Source organism: Halichoerus grypus, chromosome 8 (assembly GCF_964656455.1).
Source record: "Halichoerus grypus chromosome 8, mHalGry1.hap1.1, whole genome shotgun sequence".
In the NCBI taxonomy this organism is placed as follows: domain Eukaryota; kingdom Metazoa; phylum Chordata; class Mammalia; order Carnivora; family Phocidae; genus Halichoerus; species Halichoerus grypus.
In genome coordinates, this window is record NC_135719.1 from 4,365,023 (window position 1) to 4,392,795 (window position 27,773).

At 37.5% G+C, this 27,773-nt stretch overlaps 1 protein-coding gene across 8 annotated transcripts in view; it reads left to right on the forward strand.

Annotated features, from left to right (window-relative positions):
• The window catches only part of CPEB1 (cytoplasmic polyadenylation element binding protein 1), a 93,851-nt gene that overhangs the window by 17,759 nt on the left and 48,319 nt on the right, over positions 1 to 27,773 (forward strand). For all 8 annotated transcript variants that reach the window (XM_078078837.1, XM_078078832.1, XM_078078833.1 and 5 more), the window contains exon 2: positions 176 to 350. Coding sequence is in view for 4 of the 8 variants with exons in the window: in XM_078078832.1 (XP_077934958.1) it covers positions 176 to 350 (175 nt within the window). In the remaining 4 variants the exon portion in view is untranslated. The remainder of the gene's footprint in view (positions 1 to 175; positions 351 to 27,773) is intronic.

Sequence of the window (27,773 nt, forward strand, 5' to 3'; positions counted from 1 at the left end):
TAAGTATTTTCATATATAGGCAAGAAATTGAACTCCTTGTTACTTTATCTAACTCACAGTGTTGGATTGGGAGAAGGGGGGTTATTTATCATAAAGGACTGTAGAAAAACCTAAGTATCTTTTTTTTTTTTTTTTCCCTAGGACGAAAACCTAAATATCTTTTTTCTATGTCTAGGAAGAAGAAGCCGGGAGGATAAAAGATAGCTGGGACAGCCAGGAAGCACCTGCACTCTCCACGTGTAGCAATGCCAATATCTTTCGAAGGATAAATGCCATATTGGATAATTCTCTGGATTTCAGTAGAGTCTGCACTACACCCATAAACCGAGGAATTCATGATCATTTGCCAGGTGACTTAGATTTGAAACCTTTAGTGTATGTTTTTGTACATACACTATGTATGTACGTAGACCTGTTTCTAGGCAGCTTTCTTGTGAAGCCTACGAAAAATGACCCTGAATCTCTGGTAATACTAGCCCCTTTTTGTAGCTTACTTTGTGGATTGGGTTCCCCTCTGGATGAAGACTGCCTTCAATTTATAATGTACAAATCTATCTTATGACCTATAAAAAGGCTGGATAAAAAAGGATAGGTCAGAGGTAGCAGGACTACTTATATAGAGAATTATAATGTGAGTCATAATGTAATTACAGGTTTTCTGGTAGTCACATTTAAAATGTTTTTTTTTTAAAGGGATATTAATATTTTATGTAACCTAATGTATACAAAATATGCTAACCATAGAGTCAATATAAAAACTATTAATGACATAGCGTATTCTTAGTGTATTTCACATTTACAGTGCAGCTCAGTTGGAACTAGCTGCATTTCAGGAGCTTGGTGGCCATGAGACTAGTGGTTGCTATATTGGACAGTGCATCTCTTGAATATTTTAATCGCTTTTAACCGTGAATGCAAGTCAACAAGCATTTAGTTCTGATGATATGTAGGCTATCCCATAGGATAGTGGAGGGGAGAGGGTAGCATACCCAAAGATGGCACTTCACAAGGAGGCTTGGAAGTCCTAAAATGTGTTTCATAATCTTCTGTGGAAGTTGCAACATGTTGTAAGAATGTTGATGGAATGTTTCTTGTTCGAGTTACTTTAGTTGAAAGTGAACATGTTTTTAATTTTTTAAATGTGCCTTGAAGAAATTCAAGTAGTGGGGTTTGCAGAACAAGGACCGGTAATTGCTGTTTTTTCATCATAAATTCTTTGATTTACTTCCGACCTTGACATTGGAAATAATTCCCATAAAGATGCAGGCCTCCGTGAACATATGTGTAGCTAGACGTCTGAAGGAGAGATTTCATTACAAACAAGACTGACTTGTGGTAACTGTAGAATTTATTTCTATTAAATTTTTCTAACTGGAGGGCAGATGGGAGAAGGGCATAGGGGAACTAAGAATGCTGATCGGGCTTGTCTCTTCAAACTTCCAAGAAAGTACATGTGTATGATTTTCTGTTAGTTGGTGTATGTCATGAGCTAATAACCCTTATTGTCCTTTAGCTTATGCCAAGTTTTTAAAAACTCAGAAAATCTGCTTGGTTCAACATATGTGTTCTGTTTTTCTTTGAGAAAACTGCATGAATTTTATTCCAGTATGAATGACAATCAACGATGGCTTAAATCTCACTGGGTTGCCTCATACACGCTGGGAACTTACTCAGGCACACCTCGGAGAAATTGTGGGTTGGCTCCCAGACCGCCGCAGCAAGGTGGATATTGCAATGAAGCGAGCCAAAGGAATTTTTTGGTTTCCCAGTGCATATGAAAGTTATGTTACATCATCCTGTAGTCTGTTAAGTGTGCAATAGCATTATGTCTGAAAAATGGTACATACTTCAGTTAAAAACTACTTTATTGCTAAAAAACGCTAGCCATCATATGAGCTTTCAGCAAGCCCTAGTCTTTTCGCTGGTGTGGGGTCTTGTCTTGATGCCGCTTGATGGCTGCTGACTGTCGAGGGTGGTGGTTGCTGAAGGTGGGGTGGCCGTGGCAGTTTGTTAAAATAAGACAACAGTGAAGTTTGCTGCATCGATCGACCCTTTCAGGAATGAGTTCTCTGTAGTGGCCAGTGTGACTTGATAGCATTTTTACTCACAGAACTTCTTTTAAAATTGGAGTCAATCCCGTGTTACAGATGAGGAAACCAGATTTCCTCTGGTTGGAGGACTTGTGTGAGGCTACGTAGTCAGTCAGGAAGTGGCTAATCTCAGACTCAGACCAGAGTCTGCTGTCACAGTGCATGTTGTTTGGCACCAGGCCACTTCCTAACGCTCGGCTCCCACTAACAGAGCATCTTCAGGTGCATGCAGGTGTACATCCAGCTTCAACTTCTGTGTCCGTTCCGGTCTTGGTTTTATTTGGGCTCCAGTGGATGCTGTGGCTACTGAAGGTCACATTTCCGCTGAGCCAGGTGCTTCCTACATAGAGCCCTGGCCTTTGCGCCTAGATCACACTGCCCCAGCCTTGGGATGGCTTGGTTGGCTGTTGGGCCAAGCATACATCAGTATTTCATTCTGAGACATACACAGGTTCCAAGGATGAAGACATGGACATCTTTGGAGACATCATTCAGCTACCTTATCAAGTAATGCAGATCAACTCAACCTTGGACCTGTAGTTCAGGTCCATCCCTGCAAAATCTGGCTTCAGATTCCACATCTCTTACTACACACTTGGTTCCACTGCCACAATTGGCCAAATTCACCAGAAATTCAACAGCAAATAGGGAATGCCTACTTCATGCCAATCACTGTTGTTAGGCTCCAAGGATTCCTGACTTTATGTGGTATCTTCAGAACCTGCTCTCCCAACATGGATGGGAAACAGAAAGAAGAAAACTAAACAGAGAAATAAATAAAATAATTGCAAGTTTTAGTAAGTGCTATGAAGTAGTAACATTTTGAGTGACCTAGGCAGGAACTCTCTAAGGAGGTATGTTTAAAAATGGAGTCCAAAGGAAGAGAAAGCGCTAGATCACATAAAGAGTGTGGGGAAACATTTCAGACAGAAAAGGTTGGACTAAGGCTTTTGAAAGAGCTTGGCAGGTTTGGGGCACTGAAGGAAGAGTAGGGAAGGGGGAGTCCCGCACAATGGCTGCAGGGGTGGTGGGGGGCTTGGGTGGGCGGGTACTGTGGGCTGCGCAAAGCCCCTGGGTGTTCTTGAGAGTTGTCGGAGGTCTGTGGCCAGTGATATTAAAGGAGTGATTTGTCCTCCAAACTTACCCATGTCTCCAACAAAAAGGTGGAGGACAAAATGGAAGCCACACCTCTGAGCGGGCTGCCTTCCCATGATGGAGAAAATGAGTGTCGACTCGGTTTTTTTTTGTTTTTTTGTTTTTTTTTTTTTGGTGCTTGGGAGAGGTTCCTGGCATTGCTCCTGCTCCTGTGTTTGCTGGTGCAGCCTCTTTACAACTTGGCCTCAGTGATCACTTTTTTTGCTTTAAAAATCATCATGCTCTTTGACTCATTATGTCCAGATCTGAGATGCTCTCCTAAGGAGTAATAATCAGTGCAAATAAGGATTTATGTAGAAGGATACTTAGAGCATCATTAGGGTGGTGAAAATTTGGGAAAGAAAAAAACCCCAAAAAACCTGAGTGTCTCCTAAGAGGAAAATATTTATTTGTATGTTAAAGTGATGGAGTATTTTGTAGTTATTAGAATAATACCTTTCGAGAATAATAGTTTTCTACATGTTCAGTTACATAAAAATCTTCATAATATAGCATGAAATTAAGATAGAATACTAATCCATATATACACATTCTCAATTTTGAGACATAAAATTAATATAAAAATATAAATACAGTGGAAAAAAATTGGAGTCTGTCCTCTCAAACCCTGCCTCTGCCTTATTGGCAACTAAGTGTATGTAATATTCTAAACCTTTGTTGTCATCCCAGCAATCTCCACAGCCTCTCCACCAGGAGTCGATCCCATCTCAAGAAACCACTTTCTTTGCTCTTCCACGAGAAGCAGCTCCTCATCCGTTCAGGTTTGATCATGAGATCACAGCAGTTCAGTCCTATCTTGAGGCTCCACGTCTATTCCTAGTTCTCTTGCTGTTTCCACCACATCTGCAGTGACTTCCTCCACGGACGTCATGAACCCCTCAAAGTCATCCACGAGGGTTGGAATCAACTTCTTCCAAACTCCCGTTAATATTGATACATTGATATTTTGACCTCTTTCTATAAATCACGAATGTTCTTAATGGCATCCAGAATGGTGAATCCTTTCCAGAAGGTTTTCAGTTTACTCTGTCCAGATCCATCAGAGGAATCACTATCTATGGCAGTTATAGTCTTATGAAATATATTCAGTAATAAGACTTGAAAGTCGAAATTACTTCTAGATCCATGGGCTGCAGAATGAATGTTGTATCAGCAGGTGTGCAAAGAACATCTGTCTCCTCATGCATCTCCGTCAGAGCTCTTGGGGGACCAGGTGCATTGTCAATGAGCAGTAATATCTTGACAGGAATCTTCTGAGCAGTAGGCCTCAACAGTGAGCTTGAAATATTTATACCATGTTGTAAATATAGGTACTGTCCGGGCTTTGTTGTTCCATTGATAGAGCACAGGCAGAGTGGATTTAGCATAATTCTTCGGGTCCCTAGGATTTTCAGAATGGTACACGAGCACAGGCTTCAGCTTAAAGTCAGCATCTGCATTAGCCCCTAACGGTAGAGTCAACCCGTCCTTTGAAGCTTTGTAGCCAGGCCCTGACCTCCCCTCTCTGGCTGTGAAAGTCCTAGATGGCATCATCTGATAGAAGACTGGTCCACACTGAAAATCCATTGTGTAGTGGAAGCACCTTCATGAATGGTCTCCGCTAGATCTTCTGGAGACCTCGCTGCGGCTTCTCCATCAGCCCTTGCTGCTTCACCTCGCAGTTTGGTGTTATGGAGACGGCGTCTTTCCTTAAACCTCATGAACCAACTCTGCTAGCTTCAGACTTGTCTTCTGCAGCCTCGTGCCCTCTCTCTGCCTTCACAGAATTGAAGAGAGTGAGGCCTTGCTCCGGATTAGGCTTTGGCTTAAGGGAATGTTGTGGCTGTTGGAGCTTCTGTCCAGACCGCTAAGTCTTTGTCCATATCAGCAGTAAGGCTGTTTCACTTTGTTATCATTCGTGCGCTCACTGGCGTGGCACTTGTCATGTCCTTCCAGAACTCTTCCTTTGCATTCACAACTTGTCTGTTTGGGACAGGTGGCCTGGCTTTCAGCTTATCTAGACTTTCAACACACCTTCCTCTCACTGAGCCTACTCGTTTCTAGCTTTTGAAAGTGAGAGATGTGTGACTCTTCTTTCACTTGGACACTTAGATACTTAAAGGATATTGTCGGGTTATTAATTGGCCTAATTTTGATATTACTGTATCTTAGAATGGGGAGGCCCAAGGAGAGGGGGGAACAAAAGGGGAATAGCTAGTTGGTGGAACAGTCAGCACACACATAACATTTAGCAATTAAGTTTGCCATCCTGTGTGGGCATGGTTTGTGGTGCCGCAAAACAATTACAGTAGTAACATCAAAGATCACAGATCATCATAACAAATACGATAATAATGAAAAGGTTGGAAAATATTGCAAGAATTACCAAAATGTGACTCAGAGACACGAAGTGAGCAAATGCTGTTGGAAAAATGGCACTGATAGACTTGCTAGATGGGGTCACCATAAATCTTCAGTTTATAAAAAATCAGTATCTGCAAAACGCAATAAAACAAGGTATGCCTATATTTGCCTTTTTCTATGTATCATATTTACAGTGTGTTCATATTGATATTTTTAAGTCAAATCAGTATGTTTTAATTGCTGTTTAGTAGTAATATTCTACATAAATATCTACAATATTTGATCCTCTATTGGTAAATGATTTTTGCTATTATAAACAGTATTTTGGTGAACATCCTTGTATATATCTCCTTGTGTGCATGTAACAAGCACTTCTCTAGCCTACATACCTAGAAGTGAATTGCAGAGTGATTGGGTATATAATCTTCAAACTGTTAGGTTGCTAACTTCTTTCTTAAAGTGAATTTATCAGTTTGCAATCCTGCCAGGATTTCATGAGAGTTTTTTTCCTACATCTTTGTAGACCTTACTTATTGTCATAATTCAAAATTTCAGTCAGCCTTGGGTGTAAAGCTTACTTGTTTTTGTCTATATTGTGAAATATTTTCTACAGTTAAAAGAACACAGGTAGCATGTATGATCTGGCATCAACCCAGGAAAGCTCTCTAGAACCGGGCCTCAGTGTTCTTTTCCTTTATGCTGGTGTGTTTCTTGAGATTCCATTATATATAATTAAAAATCACTGGCTTAGATGAAATCATGCAGGAAATGCTGTTCTGCTACATAGCTGAACTGTTAAGCAGAATACTAAATTGAATGTTCTCTGCCTAGAAAAATCCTTCTCTTTTTCACGAACAGCTTCATTATCACCTCTGAGAACTTTTTCTCACATTCCCCTGCCTCTGTTAGATGTGATGAGATCATTCTTGGCTATTTCAGATTGTTCATTGACCCCACTGTGTGGTGTTCTAAATGTAAATATATGTAGTCTCAAAACAGGGAAGATAAGGTATAGTCTTGAAGAAAGCATGTTCAGTTTGCCCATGTCATAATAAACCTGCACGAAAGCGCAGGCTCTGGATGCAGATTAACTTGAGAACAGACCCTGGTTGTGCTGCTGACTTGCTCTAATCATGGCTAACTCTCTGAGATTACGTTTCCTGAACTGTAACACGGGAGTAATAGCCACACCCGTCTACAGGATTTGGAGGAGGTTGAATAAGCTATGTGTGTTGAATTTGTAGAATAACGCCCATAAGTGCACTTACACACTGTGTGGTGGTGTGGATATATAGACAGTGCAGTTGTGAGAGAGCTTTGCGTAGGATCGTGATGTTGCAAAGTTGATTTCCTGGTTTCCGGTTTAGACTGTCAAAGACCAGGCATTAGACACCCTTGGGTTCCCTGACCCTCAGTACTGCGTCTGGCACAGGGTGGGTGTCCTTATACAATTGCTTGATGTATACATTCTCACAAACTGGGTACTGAAACTGAAAGAGGCCCTAATTTTATGTTCAGATAAGTTCTACTCTCCCCACATTCTATACTGATTAATGTCTAGGATTTTTCTTCTTTTTTATTGTGGTAAAATAAATTTACCGTCTTAACCATTTTTAAATGCGCAGTTCAGTGACATTAAATACATGCACATTGTTGAGCAACCATTACCACCATTCATCCCTATAATTCTTCATCCTGTAAAGCTGAAACTCTGTACATGTTGAACAACAACTCCCCATTCTTCCCTCCCCGCCACCCCCTGGCACCCGCCATTACATCTTAGGTCTTCATGATTCTGACTATTCTAAGTACCTCATGTAAGTGGAGGCATACAGTGTTTGTCATTTGTGACTGGCTTATGTCCCTCCCTTTTGCATGATGTCCTCAAGGTTCATCCATGTTGTAGCATTTGTCAGAATTTTCTTTCTTTTTAAGTCTGAATAACATTCCGTTATCGTATATATCTCATTTTGCTTATCCATTCATACATTGATGGATACTCGGTTGCTTCCACATTTTAGCAGTTTGAATAATGCTACTATAAACATGCGTGTACAAATCTCTTCAAGACTGTGCTTTCGATTCTTTCAGGTATATATCAAGAGAGGTAATTGCTGGATCACATGGTAGTTCTATTTTTAATTTTTTGAGGAATCACCATACTGTTTTCCACAGTAGCTGCACCATTTACATTCCCACCAAGAGTGCACAAGGGTTCCAGTTTCTCCACACCCTCACAAATCCTTGTTGTTTGTAGTACCATCCTAATGGGCATGAGGGTTATCTTAATTTTGATTTGTGTTTCCCTAATCATTTGAGATGTTTAGCACCTTTTCACATGCTTATTGCCTATTTGTGTATCTTCTTTGGAGAAACATCTACTCAAATTCCTTTGTACATTTTTGAATCAGGTTGTTTGTTTTTTGTTCTTGTTGCTGAATTTTAGCTGTTCTATGTTCTAGATATTAATCCCTCATCTGATATGTGATTTACAAACTTTCTCCTATTCTGTGGGATGCCTTTTTAACAACTTTATTTTTTTTTAAGATTTTATTTATTTGAGAGAAAGAGTATGAGCAGGAGGAGGGGCAGAGGGAGAAGGAGAGGTAGAAACAGACTGACTCCCCACTGAGCCGGGAGCCCGATGCGGGGCTCAATCCCAGGACCCTGAGACCATGACCTGAGCCAAAGGGAGCCACTTAACCAACTAAGCCACCCAGGCACCCCTGTGGGCTGCCTTTTTACTCAGGAGAGTGCCTTTTGATGTACAGAACTTTAAAATTTTAATGAGATCTAATTTGTCTGTTTTTTTGTTTACTTGTGCCTTTGGTATTGTATCCAAGAAAACATTGCCAAATTCAGTGTCATGAAGCTTTTATCCTGTGTTTTCTTCTAAGATCTTACATTTAGGTCCTTACTCCATTTTTGAGTTAATTTTTGTATGTGGTTTTAGATAAACATCCAACTTTATTTGTATGTGTACATCCAGTTTTCCCAGCACCATTTGTTGAAGAGACTGTCCTTTCCCTCATTGAGTAGTCCTGGCACCCTTGTCAAAAAATCATTTGAACATATATGTAAGAATTTTTCTGGGCTTTCTGTTCTCCATCAGTTTATATGTGTCTTTATGCCAGTATCACACTGTTTGGTTACTGTAGCTTTATAATAGGTTTTGAAATCAGGAAGTGTGAGTCTTCCAACTTTGTTCTTTTTTTTCCAAGATGCTTTGGTTATTCAGGGTCACCTGAGATTCCATATGAATTTTAGGATGGATTTTTCTTTATGTATTTTGGTTATTAATTCCTTATCAGACATGATTTTCAAATATTCTCCCATTTGGTAGGTTACCTTTTCATTTTGTTGATAGTTAGAAGGTTTTAGTAATGTATTCCCATGTGTTTATTTTTGCTTTTGTTGCCTTTGCTTTTGGTGTCAGGGTTTTTTCTATTTCTGCAACACTGTCATTGGGATTTTGATATGAATTGCATTGAATCTGTGGTTTGCTTTGGGTAGTATTGACATTTTAACAGTATTAAGTCCTCTAATCCATGTAATGGACATGGGATGTGTTACCATTTATTTGTTGTCTTTAACTTATTTTATCACTGTTTCTTAGTTTTCATTGCACAAGTCTTTCACTTTCTTGGTTAAGTCCGTTCCTAAGTATTTTATTCTTTTTGATGCTATTGTAGATGGAATAGTTTTTGTAATTTCCTTTTCAGATTGTTCATTGTGTCTAGAAATGCAACTGATTTTTTTGTGTTGACTTTGTATCCTGATACTTAGCTGAATTTATTCTAATAGGAGTTTTTTGTGGACTCCTTAGGGGTTTCAACATATATCATTTACAAACAGGGATAATTGTACTTCTTCCTTTCCAATTTGGATGCCTTTTATTTTCCTTGACTAAATACTCTTGACAGAACTTTCATTGTGTTGAATAGAAGTGGTGAAAGTGGGCATCCTTATTTTTTTTCCTGATCTTAGAGGAAAAGCTTATAGTCTCCCACCATTGAGTATTATATTTGCTATGGGTTTTTTTAATACAAGGCTTTTATTATGTGAGGGTATGTTTCCTTTTATTCCTATTTTGTTGAGTGCTTTTATCGTGAAAGTATCTTAGATACTTTCTCTGCATCAAGTGAAATGGTCATGTGGTCATGTGGTTGTTTTTTTTTTTTCCCCTCTTTTTGTTGATGGAGCATATGGGTTTTTTTGTATGTTGAACCATCCTTACATTCCAGGAACAAATCCAGTTTGGCCACAGTGTGTAATCCTTTCAGCACACTGTGGAATTCTGTTTGCTAGTATTTTGTTGAGTGTTTTTGTCCAATTTTTGGTTTTGATCAGTGTTCACACAGGATGTTGGTCTATAGTTTGCTTGTAGTGTCTTTGGTATCAGGATTATGCTGCTTTCACAGAATGAGTTGAGAAGTGTTCCCTGCTCTTCAGTTTTTTTGGAAAGTTTGAGAAGGGTTGGTATTAGTTCTTCTTTAAATGTTTGATAGAGTTCACCAGTGAAGCCATCAGGTCCAGGGCTTTCCTTTGTTGGGAGATTTTTATTGATTGATTCAATATCCTTACTAGTTATAGGTCTATTCAGATTGTCTATTTCTTTGTGATTTAGTCTTGGTAAGTTTTGTGTTTCTAGGAATTTGCCCATTTCATCTAGATTATTCAATTTTTTGAAGTACAGTTCATAGTACTCTCCTACAATCCTTTTTATTTCTGTAGGGTAAGTAGTACTGTCCCCACATTTGTTACTGATGTTAGTAATTCAGTCTTCTCTCTTTTAGTTCATTTAGCTAAAGATTTGTCCATTTTGTTGATCTTTTCAAAGAACTAACATCTGGTTTTATTGATTTTATTTTTTTCCTGTATTTTTTTTTTTTTTGTCTTTTATGTTGTTTATCTCTGCTCTTATTTCCCTTCTTCTGCTAGCTTTGGGCTTAGTTTATTCTTCTAGTTCCTTACCTTGTAAAGTTAGGTATTTGATCTGAGATTTGTTTTTTTGATGAAAGCATTTATAGCTGTAAATTTCCCTCTTAGCACCACCTTTGCTGTGTCCCATAGTTTGGGTATGTTGTGCTTTCATTTTCATTTGTCTCTAAGTATTTCCTAATTTCTTTGTGATTTCTACTTTGATCCGTTGGTTGTTTAAAATAGGTTTAAAAAAATAGGTTTAATTTCCACAGTTTAGTGAATTTCCCAGTTTTACTTTTATTATTGACTTCTAGCGCCATCTGTTGTAGTTAGAAGATACTTTGTATGATATATATCTTTTTAAATCTATTGAGGCTTGATTTGTGGTCTAACATATGGTCTGTCAAAGAAAATGTCGTATGTGCACTTGAGGAGAATGTGTATTTGTTGTTGTTGGGTAGAATGTTCTGTATATATCTGTCAGATCTGGTTGGTTTATTGTGTTAAGTCTTGTATTTCCTTCTTTAAATTCTTCTTTTTGTTTTTTCTATCTGTTATTGTGATTTGGGGTATTGAAGTGTTGAACTCCTGTAGACTGTTTCTCCTCAATCCTGTCAGTATTTGTTTCATACATTTTGATGGTCTGTCACTAGGTATGTAAATGTTTATAATTTTTGTATTTTGATGTATTAAACCTTGTATTAATATATAACATTCTTCTTTGTCTCTTATAACCTTTTTTGGCTTAAATCTGTTTTGTCTGGTATTAGTATAGCCACCCTGCTCTCTTTTGATTACTATTTGCATGGATACATTTTTCTATCATTTCACTTTCAACCTGTCTTTGTGTCTTTGGATCTTGAGTCTTTTGTAGACATCATGGAGGTGGGTCATGTTTTTTTATCCATTCTGCCAGTGTCGCTCTCTCTCTTTTTCTGAGTAGGCTCCATGTGCAGTGTGGAGCCCAGCATGAGGCTTAAACTCAGAACCCTAGGATCAAGACCTGAGCTGAGATCAAGAGTTGGACACCTAACTGACTGAGCCACTCAGGAACCCCCAATCTGTCTTTTGATTAGAGAGTTTAATCTATTTACATTTAATTACTTACAAGGAGGGACTTCTGTCATTGTGTTGTTTTCTATATGCCTTACAGCTTTTTTTTGCTTCTCATTTTTTATATTAATGTCTTCTTTTATGTTTAGTTTTTTTTTTGGTAGTGAAATGTTTAAATCTCTTGTTTCCTTGGTGTGTATCCTATAGCTTTTTTCTTTTTGGTTACTGTGGGGTGGTTACATTTGACATCATAAAGTTATAACACTCTAATAAGGATTTATACTAGCATTTTTCAATAACATATGAAACCTTTGCTGCTTTACAAGTCTTTACTCACCCCTTTCAGTTGTTGTGACAAGATTACATCTTTATGGAGAAAACAAGATTTCAAATTACAAACCAAAGTTAGTCATACTAACTTTTACAGTAATAATTATTTTGTTTCTTTAAATGTGGTAGTCTTTGAAATCATGTGGGAAAAAGGGTTATAAACCATTATTACAGTGATCCCTGCTTTTTTTTAAATTCCAATATAGTTAACTTACAGTGTTATAGTAGTTTCAGGTGTACAATATAGTGATTTAGCACTTCAATGCATTACTCAGAACTCATCATGATAAAGGTGGTATTAATCCCCTTTTATCTCTTCCATTTTCCCACTACCTCCCATTGGACAACCAATGGGAGGTAACTCTGGAGTTAAATGTCTGTTTTCTTGTTAGTCTTCCATTGTTTCTTAAATTCCACATATGAGTTGAATCATAGGGTATTTGTCTTTCTCTGACTGACTTCTTTTGCTTACCATTATACCCTCTAGTTCCATCAATGTCATTGCAAATGGCAAGATTTCATTCTTTTTTATGGCTGAGTAGTATTCCATTGCAGTGACACTTTTGTAATTGCCCACGTGATTACTCTTATGGAGATGTTCACTTCTCCACAAAGCTTCAGGTTATAGTTGAGTGTCCTTTCGTTTCACTGTGCAGAACACCCTTGAGCATGTTTGCAGGTCATACCTAATGGTCATGAACTTCCTCAGCTTTTGTTTGTCTGGATATGTCTTAATTTCTCCCTCACTTTTGAAGGACACTGTTTGTGGATATAGGATTCTTAGCTGGTATTTTTTTTCCTCTTAGCACTTTGAACATATGGGCCCATAGTTTTCTGGCCTCAAAAGTTTTTGATGAGACACTGCTGACAGTCTTACTGAGCATCCTTGAATATGGTGATTGGTTTCTCTCTGCCACTTTCAAGATTCTCTTTGTCTTTTTTTTTTTTTAAGATTTTTTTTATTTGACAGAGCACAAGCAGGGGGAGCAGCAGGCAGAGGGGGAGGGAGAAGCAGACTCTCCGCTGAGCAGGGAACTCGAACAGAACTCGATCCCAGGACCCCAGGATCATGACCTGAGCCGAAGGCAGATGCTTAACCAACTGAGCCACCCAAGTGCCCCCTCTTTGTCTTTTGAAAGTATGATTATACCGTACCTCAATGTGGGTCTCTAAATTCATCCGACTTGGGGTTATTTTGTGCTCCTTCAGGGTTCATGCTCATTTTCATCATATTTCATAAGTTTTAGGCCATTATTTCTTCAGATATTCTCTCTGCCCCTTTTACTCTGTTCTCCTGGGACTCCCATGATATGCATAAGTTAGTCTCCCTGATGGTGTCCCACGTCAGTCCCTGAGGAGCTGTTCTCTGAAATCTTTCTTCAGCCTCGATCATTTCTGTTGTCCTGTCTTAAAGTTCACTGATTCTTTCTTCTGCCTGCTTGAATCTGCCTTTGAATCCCTTTAGTGAAATCTTCAATTTCAGGTATTGCACTAAGCTCCAGATTTTTTTTTTTTTTTTTTTGGTTTCTTTGTAGGTTTCCTGTCTCTTTATTGACATTTCCATTTTGTTCACACATTGTTTTCTTGACTTACTCCACATCTTCTTTTTATTCCTTTATCATCTTTAAAGCCACTGTTTTAAAGTCTTTGTGTAACATATTTTCCAGGGTCTTTTCAGGGACAGTCTTGTTGATTTCTTTCTTTTCCTTTGAATAGGCCATACTAGTTTCTTTGTGTGCCTTTCAATTTTGTTGAACACTGGATTATAATGTGGTAACTCTGGAAAACAGACTCTTTGCCTTTCCCAGCGTTTTCTTTTGTTTTTGTTTTTTGTTTTTTCTTGTTACTGTTTTTGCTGGGTTCGGTTTTTGTTCTGTGGTTTGTGGTTTTATTGTTTTTGTTTTTGTTTTTTTTTGGTTGTCGTAGGCAGTCTCTGTATTGAGGATCAGCCTGAGGCATGTTTATACTTAGGTGTTTTCTCAGATCTTTCCTAAGCCTTTACCTGGGCATGTGCAAGCACTTTGTAATTTTCTCCATATAGGTGGTTATCTTAGAGTGTCCTAGCCAGTGTCTGGCTCCTGTAGGGGGAAAAAGTGGAAAATGAAGGGGGGAAATGACACCTGCCCTTTAAATCCCCTGGAAGCTATTTCAGCTGGAGGGAGAGGGGCTAGGGCTTGCCATGCTGGGGCAGGGGCAGCAGCAATGGCTGACTGTCTCTGTGTCGGCACCTCTGTGATCAGTGTTCAGAGCACATATCCCCAGTATTTGGATGACTGGTCCTTTTTGCCTGCCTTAACTCTTCCAGACCATATACAGGCTGCTCCAGGAACATGTGCACAGATAGCTGGTGGCTGGGGTGAGTGTAGCTGCTGTGCTGGGAGCTGAAATTGGTAAAAATTGAGGCAGTTTACCCTCAGGTTTTCCCTTGGAAGTTGTAAGGCTTCATCAGACTCCGGAGTTGTGAAAGAGTTACATAGGGGCCTGGGTGGCTCAGTCAGTTAAGTGGCTGACTCTTGGTTTTGGCTCAGGTCACGATCTGAGGGTCGTGAGATCAAGCCCCGAGTTTGGCTCTGGGCTGGGTGTGGAACCTGCTCAAGATTCTTTCTCTCCCTCTCCGCGCTGTCCCCCCACCCCCTGCTAGCACGCACATGTATTCTCTCTCTCTCAAAAAAAAAAATTAAAAAAATTAAAATTACATCACATGGATTGTGTTAGTATAAATAATGGTGCTTTCTATACCTCCATTTTCTGAAAATCCTCCTAGCATGTAGGGTTTTAGTTTTGTATGTTTACACATCATCACTTATTTTGACTTTATTTTTACTGGTTTCTTAGATTACTGTTGTTGTTGTTCATTTTTGGACTAGTTTTCTTGACTTTTCAAATCACTAAGCATAGCATACATGTATAGGAAATTGCTAAACCATTGTTTTACTCTAATAAATTATACAGTAAACACCCACATAGCCCTTACCTAGGTCAAGAAATAGAGCATTATTGGGGCGCCTGGGTGGCTCAGTTGCTTAAGCAGCTGACTGTCAATTTCAATTTGGGTCATGATTTCAGGGTCCTGGGATGGAGCCCTGTGTCAGGCTCTGTGCTCAGCAGGAAGTCTGTTCTTGAGGGCTCTCCCTCTGCCTCTCCCCTTGCTTGCTTGAGTGCTCTCCTTCACGTGCGCTCTCTCTCTCTCTAATAAATCCTTAAAAAACAGAACATTACCAATACTCCAGAAGTTCCCCATGTTTTCTTTCTTTATTTTTTTAAAAGATTTAATTTATTTGACAGAGAGACAGCGAGAGAGGGAACACAAGCAGGGGGAGCGGGAGAGGGAGAAGCAAGCTTCCCGCTGAGCAGGGAGCCTAATGCAGGGCTCGATCCCAGGACCCTGGGATCATGACCTGAGCTGAAGGCAGACGCTTAACGACTGAGCCACCCAGGCACCCCCCATGTTTTCTTTAATGATCATGTCTCCATTTCCCCAGATAGAACCATTGTCTTCCTATGGTTTTTCTCTTAATATTTCATCCCCATGCATATGTCCCTAAAAGGTATTTACATTTTGAACTTTATTCCATACTGTATTCTTTTATGACTGCCTTGTTTATGAAACTAATCTATGTTGTGTGCAACGGTAGTTAAAATTGATGGGTATATATATAGCATTATAAAATACCTCATAACTTATCAATTCTAGTGTTTAACATTAGTGTTGTTGCTGAGCGTTCTTGTGGGTGAGTCCTGGTACCCAAATTCTCTAATATTTAGGAATGAGTATCTTCAAAATTAATAAGCAGTGCTCAGCCTTTCCCAAAGAGGTTGTACCAGTTTACTTCCCCACTAGCAGAGAATATGTCCGTGCAGCTCCTTCACACCCTAACCAACTACTGATACGGTCACTCTTTTCCATGGGGCTTTCTTACTGAGTGTAATACCTCAGGTGGTTTTAACTTTTGTATCTTCCTGATTTCAGTGAGGTGTTCAGCATTTTCAAGATCTTTATTGGTGATTTTGAATATTATTCTGCACTGTGCTTGTGCAGGTATTCTTTTCTCAGGTGGTAGAATCAGACTTGTAGGGCATTATTTATTGTGCATTGGAGACCTTTGTCAGATCTGTGCACTGCCAATCTCCAACTTTCTGGCTTTTGTTTTAGTCTTCCAGTGTTGTCTTTTGATGAACGTAAGTTCTTCGTTTTAAGATAGTTCCAATTTCTTGAGCTTTTTCTTTACTGTCAGCATTTTCATGCTGTATTTAAGAAATCTTTTTTGAGGAAGTGATATTTTTTGTGTTATCTTTGAGAAGGTGTCTTGGTTGATTTTTTTTTTTTTTTGGATAATATCAAAAATTATAAATTTTTATTTTTTTAAAATTTTATTTCTTAATTGTTTGCTAGCACATAGAAAGAATAGCTTTTTGTATATTGATAATGTATTCAGTGACCTTGCTGAATTTACTTTAAAATACTAGTCATTTTAGAGTCCTGTGGATTTTCTACATACGCAGTTGTCTGCAAATTATGAATGTTTTGTTCTTTCCAGTCCTTCTGCCTTTTTTTTCCATAGCTTATTTCAGTGGTTTAGATTACACAGAAGAGTATTGAATAGAAATGATAATAACAAGCCTGTGTGTATTATTGCTAGTTTTGTGGAAGGGGTTACAGGAATGGAAATCTTCAGCATTTCATTAATTGTTTCAGCTGAAATTTTTGAGATATTTTTGAGACTTATTTTTTATCTGATTAAGGAGATTTCAGAGTGGTGGAGGATATCTGTGTGTGTGTTTTTTTAAATCATGAATGGATCTTTAGTTTTCTTCAGTATTCATTTGACTTTTCTCATTTATTATACAAACATAGGGAGAACATTCAGGAAAGAGTACCAAAATAAAACCAACTTGACATTCCCAGAATAAACCCAATTTGGTCATAATATATTTTATTTAGTATATTGCTGAATTTGGTTTGCAAAAAAAAAAAGCTCAATAAATTGGAACTATCTTAAAATAAAGAACTTAACGTTCATCAAAAGACAACACTAGAAGACTAAAACAAAAGCCAGAAAGTCGGAGAGATTAGCAGTGCACAGATCTGACAAAGGACTCCAATGCACTTTAGGGTTTTTGTATCCATGCAGGTAAGAGATTAGCTTGTAGTTTTCCTTCCTTAAAATATGTTCGGTAACAAGGTTATGCTAGCCTCTTGAAACTGGGAAGTTTTTTTTTTTTTTTTTTTCTGTTCTTTGGAAGGGCTTGTATAAAATGTACAGTGGGCCTCCTTAAATTTTGGTATAATTTAGTAGTTAAGCCACCTGGGCTTGGAGTGTTTGTATTGTTTTGTTTTTTGAGGAAAGGGTTTAAATTATGGGTTTAGTTTCTTTAATAGATACAGAATTATTCATACTTTGTTTCTTTTGAGTTTTTCTAAGAATTTCTCCATTTTCATTTAAAATTTGAAATTCGTTGGCATAAACTTACGTATAATAGCCTCTTAATGTTTTAGAATTATCAATATTCTTTCCTTTTTTATTGAGATGCAGTTGATGTACAGCATACTAGTTTCAGGCATACAACATAATGATTTGGTATTTGAACATACTGCAAAATGATCACAGTAAGTCTAGTTAACTAACCTCCATTATCATACATAATTTTTTTCTAGTGAAGAGAATTTTTAAGATTTACTCAGCAGCTTTCAAATATGCAATACAGTATTAACTCTAGTCATTATGCTGTACATTATATCCCCATGACATAATTGTTTTATAACTGGAAGTTGGTACCTTTGGACTCCCTTCACCCATTTAACCCTTTCTGCCGCCTCTGGCAACCACTGTTCTATTCTCTGAATTTATGAGTTTTGTTTTGTTTTTGTTTTTGTTTCTTAGATTTGACATATAAGTGAGATCACACAATATTTGTCTTTCTCTCTCTGACTTACTTGACATAATGCTCTCACATTCCATTCAGGTTATTGCAAATAGCTAGATTTCATTACTTTTTATGGCTAGATAATATTCCATTATATTTGTGTAGCCTGTTTTCTTTATCCCTTCATCCACTGATGGACACTTAGATTGTTTCCATGTCTTGGCTCTTGTAGATAGTGCTGCAGTGAACATGGGAGCATATATCTTTTCGAGTTAGTGTTTTCCTTTTCTTCGGGTAAATACCCACAAGTGGAATTGCTGGATCATATGGTATTTCTACCTTTAATTTTTTGAGGAACTTTCATAGCATTTTCCATAGTGGCTGCATCAGTTTGCATTCCCACCAACAGTGCACAGGGGTTCCCTTTTCTTCACATCCTTGCTAGCAATTGTTATTTCTTTTTCTTTCTTTCTTTCTTTTTTTTTTGACAATAGTCATTTTAACTGCTATGGGGTTAGAATGGGGTTAGATAATCTGATTGTGGTTTTGATTTGCATTTTCCCAATGATTTAGTGATGGTTGAGTATCTTTTTCATGACCTATTGGCCATCTGTATGTCTTTTTTTTTTTTTTTAAATAACTGTTCATATCCTCTGTTTTTAATTGGATTATTTGGTTTTTTGCTGTTGAGTTTTACAAGTTCTTATATATTTTGGATATTAACCCCTTACAGATATATGATTTTCAAATACTTTCTCCCATTTAATAGGTTGCCTTTTCATTTTGTTGATGATAGAATTATTGACATCTCTTGACATTGGTAATTTGTGTTTTTTTCCTTTTTCAGGTTTATTAATTTTTTTAAAAGATGAACTTTTGACTTTGATTATTCCCCCCACTCTATTATATTTTGCTTTTATATGTCGTTGATTTTTTTTCTTCCTATAGTTTTATTTGGTTTAATATACAGTTCTTTTTCTAACTTCTTGAAATAGAAGTGCTTTGATAATTTATTTGGAGATAAAATTTGTATATAATATATCCATCATTTAAAATTTTTACAATTTAGTGGTTTCAGTATATTCACAAAATTGTGAAAGCATCACCACTAATTCCAGGATCTTTTCATCATCACAAAAAGAAAACAACCCATTAGTCATGACTCCCCTCCATTATTTCCCCATTCCCTGTCAGTTACTAATCTTTTGGTCTCTATGGATTTGCCTACTTTAGATATTTCAAGTAAGTGGAATGATGTAATATGCAGTCTTTTATGTTTGGCTTTCTTCACTTAGCATAGTATTTTCAACATGCATCCATATTTACCATGAATCAGTGCATAATTCCTTTTTCTGGCTGAATAATATTCCATTATATAGTTATGTCACATTTTCTTTATCCATTCATCAGTTGGTGGACATTTGGGTTGTTTACATTTTTTTGGCTATTATGAATAATACTCTTAAGAACATTTATTATGGAAGTTATATACCTAGGAATGAATTTTTGGATCATGTGTTTTAACTTCTTGAGAAATTGCTGAACTGTTTTCCAAAGCAGCTGCAACCATTTTACATTACCACCAGCAATGTATGAGGGTTTGGATTTTTTCCATATTCTTATCAGTACTTTTTATTTTTTAGATGATAGCCAAACTCGTGGGTGGTAAAGTTGTATTTCATTGTGGTTTTAATTTCTCTAATGATGATTAACCTTTGGCCATGTATATTTTCTTTGGACAAATGTCTCTTTAAATCCTTTGCTCATCTAAAAATTGGGAATTTTTTTTTTTTTTTTTTACTGTTGAACTATAAGAGTTCTTTTTATATATTCTACATGTTAGACCCTTATCAGATATATGATTTGCAAATATTTTGTACATTCTGTGGGTTGTCTATTAGCTTTTTTGATAGTGTCCTCCCTGTAGCACAAGGTTTTCTTGCTTCAGTTATTACGTTTAGCTCTAATATTAATTTTGAATTAATTTTTGCATATGGTGTAAGGTATGGGTTTAAATTCATTTTTTTTCCATGTAGATATTCAGTTGTCCAAGAACTATTTGTTGAAAAGAATATTATATCATCCTTGAATGGTCTTAACATCCTTATAGAAAATCAGTTGGTCGTAAATGTAATGATTTATTTCTGAATTCAGTTCTGTTCCATTGATCTATGTCTATCCTTTAGCCTGTACCACACAGTCTTGATTATTGTAGCTTTGTGTAGTAAGTCTTGAAATTAGGGAGTGTGAGTCTTCTAACACAAATCATTTTAGGTATTCATGGTCACTCGCAATTCCATATGAATTTTAAGATCGGCTTGTTGGTTTATGCAAAGAAGACAGTTGGGCCTTTGAATCTGTAGATCAATTTAGAAACTATTGCCATCTTAATACTAAGTCTTTGAATCCATGAACATGAGGTGTCTGTTTTCTTTCAAAAATGTTTTGTAGTTTTCTTTGTACAAATCTTGCCCTGTATTTGTAAGTATGTTTATTCTTTCTTGATTCTGTTGTAAATTGTTAATTTCATTTTCAGATTATTCTTTGCTAGTATATAAAAATACTGATTTTTGTTTGTTGATCTTGTACCCTGCCACTTTACTGAACTCCTTTAGCCCTAATTGTTTTGTGTGTGTGGATTCCTTGGGATTTTTTTATGTCCAAGATCATGTCTTACTTGAGTAGCATTTAACTTTTTCTTTTCAATCTGATGTTTTTTGTTTCTTTTCCCTGCTAGTTTCCCTGGCTATAATCTTTGTACAGTTTTGAGTAAAAGCGACAAGAGTAACATTCTTGTCTTGTTCCAGCCTTATGGGGAAAGCTTTCAATCTTTGACCATTAAGTATGATGTTAGCTACGGGGTTTTGTAGAAACCCTTTATCAGGTTGAGGTTGTTCCCTTCTGTTGCTAGTTTATTGAATTTTATTTTGATCGTGAAAGGGTGTTCAATTTTGTCAAATACTTTTTATGTGTCTTAAGATAATCATGTAATTTTTGTTCTTTATTAATATGGTGTATTTCACTGAGTGTTCTTTTTTTTTTTTTTTTTAATTTTTATTTACTTGACAGAGAGACAGAGCAGGAACACAAGCAGGGGTGTGGGAGAGGGAGAAGCGGGCTTCTTGCTGAGCAGGGAGCCCGATGTGGGGCTTGATCCCAGGACTCTGGGATCATGGCCTGAGCCGAAGGCAGACGCTTAACGACTAAGCCACCCAGGTGCCCGAGTTTTATATGTTGAACCAACCTTGCATTCTTGGGAAAAGTCTCATTTGGTCATGGTGTGTGCAGTTCTTTTTATGCACCATTGCATTTGGTTTGCTAGTATTTTGTTGAGAATTTTTATTTATATTGATAAGGTCTATATGTCTATGATTTTCTTGTATGTCTTTGTCTGCTTTTGGTATCAGGGCAGTACTGGCCTTGTGACTGAGTTGTAAAGTGTTGTCTCTTGCATTTTTTTGTAGGACTTTATGAAGAATTGGTATCGGTTCCTTTTTTAAGCCTTTGGTGGAATTCAGCGGTGAAGCCACCTGGTCATGGACTTTCTTTGTGGAAAGTTTTTGATCACTAGTTCAGTTTCTTTCCTCATTATACGTCTACTCAGATTGTTCTTTTTGTGTCAGTTTTGACAGTTTGTTTTTGTAGGAATTTGTTCATTTCACCTAAGTTTTCTAATTTGTAGGTAGTTTTCCCCTTTTTATTTCTATAAGGTTGGTAGTAGTAATGTCCACACTTTCATTTCTGATTTTAGGAATTTGAGTGTTTGATCTTTTCCATGGTCAGTCTAGTTCCAGATTTGATAATTTTGCAGATGTTTTCAAAGAACCAGCTTTGGGTTTTGTTGATTTTTTTTTTTTTTTTTTTAAGATTTATTTATTTGAGAGAAAGCACAAGCAGGAGGGGCAGAGAGAGAGGGAAGGAGAATCCAAAGCAAGCTCCCTGCTGAGCAGGTAGCTCCATGTGGGGCTCGATCCCAGGACCCTGAGACCATGACCTGAGCTGAAATTAAGAGCTGGATGCTCAACCGACTGCACCACTCAGGGGCCCCATTGTTGATTTTTTTCCTCTATAGTTTTTCTAGTCTTTATTTCATTTATTTCTCCTTTAATCTTTTTTTTACTTTTTCCTGCTTTTTGTTTTTGCTTTTTTTCTAGTTCCTTAAGGCAGAATGCTTAGATTATTGATTTAAGGTCGTCTTTTTTAATACAGCTGTAACTTTCCTTCCAAGTACTACCTTCACTGCATGTGATATATTTTAGTATGTTGTCTTTTCCTTCATCTCCCATCCAAGTACTAACCAGGCCCGACCCTGCTTAGCTTCCAAGATCAGATGAGATCGGGCATGTTCAGGGTGGTATGGCCGTAGATGTATTTTCATTCATCTCAAAGTATTTTCGAATTCTTGTGTGATTTCTTCTTTGATCCATTGATTGTTACTTCATTTCCACATATTTGTGAATTTTCCAGTTTTTCTTCTGTATTGATTGCTGATTGCATCATGGTCAGAGAACATACTTTGATTTCAGTCTTTTCAAACTTATTTAGACTTACTTTGTGGCATTACATATGTTCTGGCTTGTAGAATATTCAGTACGCACTTAAGATTGTGTATTCTGCTTTTGTTGGATAGAGTGTTCTACAGATATTTTTAGTTCTAGTTGGCTTATAGTGTTCAAATCTTCAGTTTTGTTGGTCTTCTGTCTTTTTGTTCTGTCCATTATCGAAAATGAAGTATTTATGTTTCCAGCTATTGTTGAAATATGTTTTATCCCATCAATTATCTTTTTTTTTTTTTTTAAGATTTTATTTATTTATTTGACAGCGAAAGAGACAGCGAGAGAGGGGACACAAGCAGGGGGAGTGGGAGAGGGAGATGCAGGCTTCCCGCCGAGCAGGGAGCTTGATGCGGGGCTCGATACCAGGACCCTGGGATCATGACCTGAGCTGAAGGCAGATGCTTAACCGACTGAGCCACGCAGGCGCCCCCCCGTCAATTATCTTTTTACTTCATATATTTTGGTACTTTTTTCTTAGATTCACCTATGTTTATAATTGTTACATCTGCTTCATGGATTAATCTTTTTTCATTATAAAACTCCCTTCTTTGTCTCTAGGGACATTTTTTAGAGGGGGGAGGGGCAAAGGGGGGGAGAGAGAATCTTAAGCAGGCTCTGCACTGGGTGTGCCCTATGTGGGGCTTGATCTCATAACCCTGAGATCATGATCTGAGCCAAAATTAAGAGTTGGACACTGAACCAACTGAGCCACCCAGGTGCCTCACCAGGGACAATTTTTGTTTTAAGATTTATTTCATCTGATGTTAGTATAGCCACTCCATCTCTTTTGATTACTGCTTTCAGGGTATATCTTCTTATATCTTTTTACTTTAAACCTATTTGTGTCTTTGTATCTCAAGTGTATCTTTTATATAGTGTATATTAGGTTCATGGGTCTTAAAAATCCATTTTGCCAATCTCTGCCTTTTTAGTTGGAGAGTTTAGTACATTTATATTTAATGTAATTACTGGTAAGGTAGAATACACGTCTGTCATTTTATTATTTACCATATTTCTTATGTCCTTTTTTTGTTCATTAATTGCCTTCTTTTGTGTCAAGTATATATTTATTGTACCATTTTAATTTCCTTGTCTTCTTTTACTATATTTTTTGAGTTTCTTGATGGCTGCCCTGGAGATTACAAAAAGCATTTTAATTTATAAAAATATAGTGCATATTAATACCAATTTAATTTCAGTAGTCTACAAAAACATGGCTCCAGTATTGCTGCATTCCCTCCCTCTTCTGTACTGATAGTGTCATACAGATTACATATTTATACATTGTATGCTCATCAGCCCAGATTTATAATTACTGCTTTTATTCAGTTATCTTTTAATAAGATAGAAAAAATGTAAACAAAGACACAGTTGTAGTCTATTTTTTTTACCTGTGTACTTTTTTGGTGTCTTTGTTACTTTGTGTGTATTAAAGTAACTGTCCAGTGTCCTTTCATTTTAGCCTGAAGGACTACCTTTTGTATTTATGTAGGGCAGGTCTGCTAATGATAAATGCTTAGTTTTTGTTTAATTGGGGAATGTCTTAAATTCTTCCATTTTTCTTTTTTAAGATTTTTTATTTATTTAACAGGGAGAGACACAGCAAGAGAGGGGACACAAGCAGGGGGAGTGGGAGAGGGAGAAGCAGGCTTCCCGCCGAGCAGGGAGCCCAGTGTGGGGCTCGATCCCAGGACCCTGGGACCATGACCTGAGCCAAAGGCAGACGCTTAATGACTGAGCCACCCAGGCACTTCAAATTCTTCCATTTTTGAAAGGATTGTTTTCTTGTCCATAGAATTCTTGGTTGAGTTATTTCTTTCAACCCAGATGAAACCCTGAATGTTTCATCTCACTGCTTTTGGTTTCCATGGGGTTGCTGATGAGAAATAAGCACTGCCTTAATCTTTTTTTTTTTTTTTAAGATTTTATTTATGTATTTGAGAGAGAGAGAGAGATCACAAATAGGCAGACAGGCAGCAAGAGGGAGAGGGAAAAGCAGACTCCCCCAGCTGAGCAGGGAGCCCGATGTGGGGCTCGATCCCAGGACCCTGAGACCATGACCTGAGCCGAAGGCAGATGCTCAACCGACTGAGCCACCCAGGTGCCCCAGCACTGCCTTAATCTTTTTGAGGATCCCTTGTACATGATTTGTGAGGAGTTGCTTTTGTCTCGCACATTCCAAGATTCTCTTTACTTCTGGCTTTGACAGTTTGATTCTGATGTCTCTGTGTGACTTCCTTTGTATTTATTCTACCTAGACTTTATTGAGTTTCTTGAGGGTGTAGATTGATATTTTAAATCAAATTTGGGAAGTTTTTTGTCATTTTTTCTTTATATAATCTCTCTTCCCCTTTTTTCTCTCCTTCTGGGACTTTTAATGTATGTCTGTTAGTACACTTAATTATATCCCATGGGTATCCAAGACTCCCTTCACTTTATTTCATTATTTTTTCTTTCTCTCTCTCGAACTGGATAACCTTAATGTACCTATCTCTTGGTTTGCTCATTCTTTCTTCTATTTAAATCCTGAAATGCTGTACTTAATTTTTCATTTGTTATTGTACTTTTCAGCCACAGAATTTCTAATTGGTTCCTTCTTATAATATTAACTCTTTATTGTTTGGTGAGACATTGTTCTCATACTTGCCTTTAATCTCTTAGATGTGGTTTCCTTTTAGCTATGTAACCATACTTAAATTGCTGAATGAAGTCTTTGTCTAGTGCTTGGAATATCTAATCTTTGTAAGGTAATTTCTTTTGATTTCCTTTTTTCCCCTGTGGATGGACCATATTTTCTTGTTTCTTTGTAGATCTTGTAAACATTTTGTCAAAAAGCGGATACTTAATTTAATATGACAAGTCTAGAAATCAGATTACCCCTCTTCCCAGGGCTTGTTGTTCTGTTTGTTGTTCAGTGGCTTTCCTCAACTTCTTCTGTAGAATCTCTACTTAGTTATCTTATTGGTCAACTAATGACTACAAAGAGATTTCCTTACATGCTTGGAACCAATAAGTCTCCAGCCTTTGCTAAGGCGCTCAGCATACCTTCCATGCTGAGCCATATAGCCTATGACACTGTTGTAGCCTTCACTTGCCTGCTTGTGCAGAGCTTTAACCTTAACCAGAAGTGAGCTCTCAGGGCTCTCTTAGGTCTTAGCATGCATGTGGCCCTCTAGATGCCCAGAACTATGTTGAGCTTTTTAAATCCCCCTATAGATATCTCATTCCCTAGCTTTTCCTTGTAAGAATTTTTTGGCAATCTGTTGTTTGCCCAAATTATTATTTACTACTTGAGGCACCAGATGTTTAACAGTTGCCTTTGATTGTTGAACAAACTTCCTCTGGAGAGAGGCTATTAATACTAGATGAGAGCTGGGGCAGGTCAAGCAAAGACAGCCTTAATAAAAATGAGAACTTGCAGGGAACTACCAGAAAGGTCAAGAAATGGCAATCTCTGAGGATGGGATTTGAGCTCTGACCTTGTTCTGTCCCTTACAGTGGTTGCCAGGCTGCTAATTTTCACTGTGATTGTGGGCTGTTTATTTTCAAGGTGACTGCAGAGCCGAGGAGGAGGAGATGGAGTATTGTAAGTTAAAAGGCCACAAAGCATACTGATTTTACCAGGATCCAGCTGATGTTCCTCAATTACTGTTAAGCCTTTGTTTCATTTCCAGAGTTCTGAAAAAGTTCATTCTAACAGTTTTTGCCAGTGTTTTCTTTTTTCTTTTTATTTTTTTTTAGATTTTATTTATTTGAGAGAGAGAATGAGAGAGAGAGAGCACGTGAGAGGGGGGAGGGTCAGAGGGAGAAGCAGACTCCCTGCTGAGCAGGGAGCCCGATGCGGGACTCGATCCTGGGACTCCAGGATCGTGACCTGAACCGAAGGCAGTCGCTTAACCAACTGAGCCACCCAGGCGCCCTTTGCCAGTGTTTTCACTGCTTTTATAGAGGAAAGAATTTTTGGAGGTACTTGGCCATTTACCTGACATCATCCTGATCATCGATTTTTTTTTTTTTTTTTTTTAATATTTCCAGTATGTGCATCAAAGGCTCTAAGTTTCCTTCCAAGTATGGGTTTAAGTGCATTCTGTGACTTGTGGTGTCTTTTTAATTATCACTTAAAAATCTTTTCTGATTTCCATTGGATGTCTTGTTAACCCCTGAAGAAGTGTGTGGTTTATTTTCAAAATACTGGGGACTTCTTGTTGTCTTTTTGTAATGGAGTTGTTCTGTAATCATAATGGAATGAAGATGAAAATCTTCCATATGATTTCATCTTGAAATTTGTTGAGGCTTTCTTTATGGTCTAGCATATGCCTTAGTTTGTTAAATGCTCTGTGTACATTTGTAAAGAAATTGTATGGGGCACATGTTCATGCCTTGTTCTTTTTATGTCTGGAAGGTCCGGTTTGTTGATTTGACATTTCACATCTTCTGTGTTTTTTTATTTTTGGTCTGCTTATCTGACCAGTTTCCAAGAGAAATGTATTTTTTGTTGTTATGGACTTTTGTAGATAAAGTTTTAGAATTATAGCCTCCTTATGGATTGATTTCTTTATACTTACGAAATGTCCTGTTTTTATCTCTTATTTTTGCCTTAAAGTTTACTTTGAGGGGTGCCTGGGTGGCTCAGTTGGTTTAGCGGCTGATTTTGGCTCAGGTCATGGTCTCAGAGTCCTGGGACTGAGCTCCACATCAGGCTCCCTGCTCAGCTCTGGGAGTCTGCTTTTCTCTCTCCCTCTGCCTGCCCCTCCCTCCTGCTCGTGCTCTCTACCTCTCTTTCTCTCAAATTAATAAAATAAAATCCTAAAAAAAAAAGTTTACTTTGACAGTAGTTTAGTTACACCAGCTTTCTTTGCTTAGCTTTGGCATGGCCTGCCTTGTACTGTGTATTTCAGCCTGTCATTGACCTTATATTTTTAAGAACTGATTCTGTTAAGCAGCAGATAATGGAAATTTTGAATTTTTTTTTAAGTCAGTTCTTCCAATAAGTGTCTTAATTGCAGTTTGGGGGTTTTTAAACATCTGTTAATATACTTAGGCTTTAATCTGTCAACTTTATTAGATCTTCTCTTTGTCCTTCATATCCTGTGTGACTGTCTTTTAGATTAATCAGGTATTCTTTATTCAGACTTCCCTTTTCTGTTGTTTGATTAAACATTCTTCCACTGTTCTACCCTAGTTTTTTCATCCCTTCCTGGAAAATGCCGGAAATTTCTAGAACTCCGATTACCTTGTCCCCACAGTTTTTGTGGTATTGTTACTATGCATTTTAACTACATGTATGTATATTTTTAAACTCAAGAAAGAATTACTTTATATAACTATTTACTTAGTTTAGCTCACATAACACTCTTTTTTTAATTCTTTTCTGAATATATGTGGGTTCACTTTCCTGCTGCCAGAGGAACATCTTCAGTGTTCTCTTCAGTGCGAGTCTACCAGCAATCAATTTTTT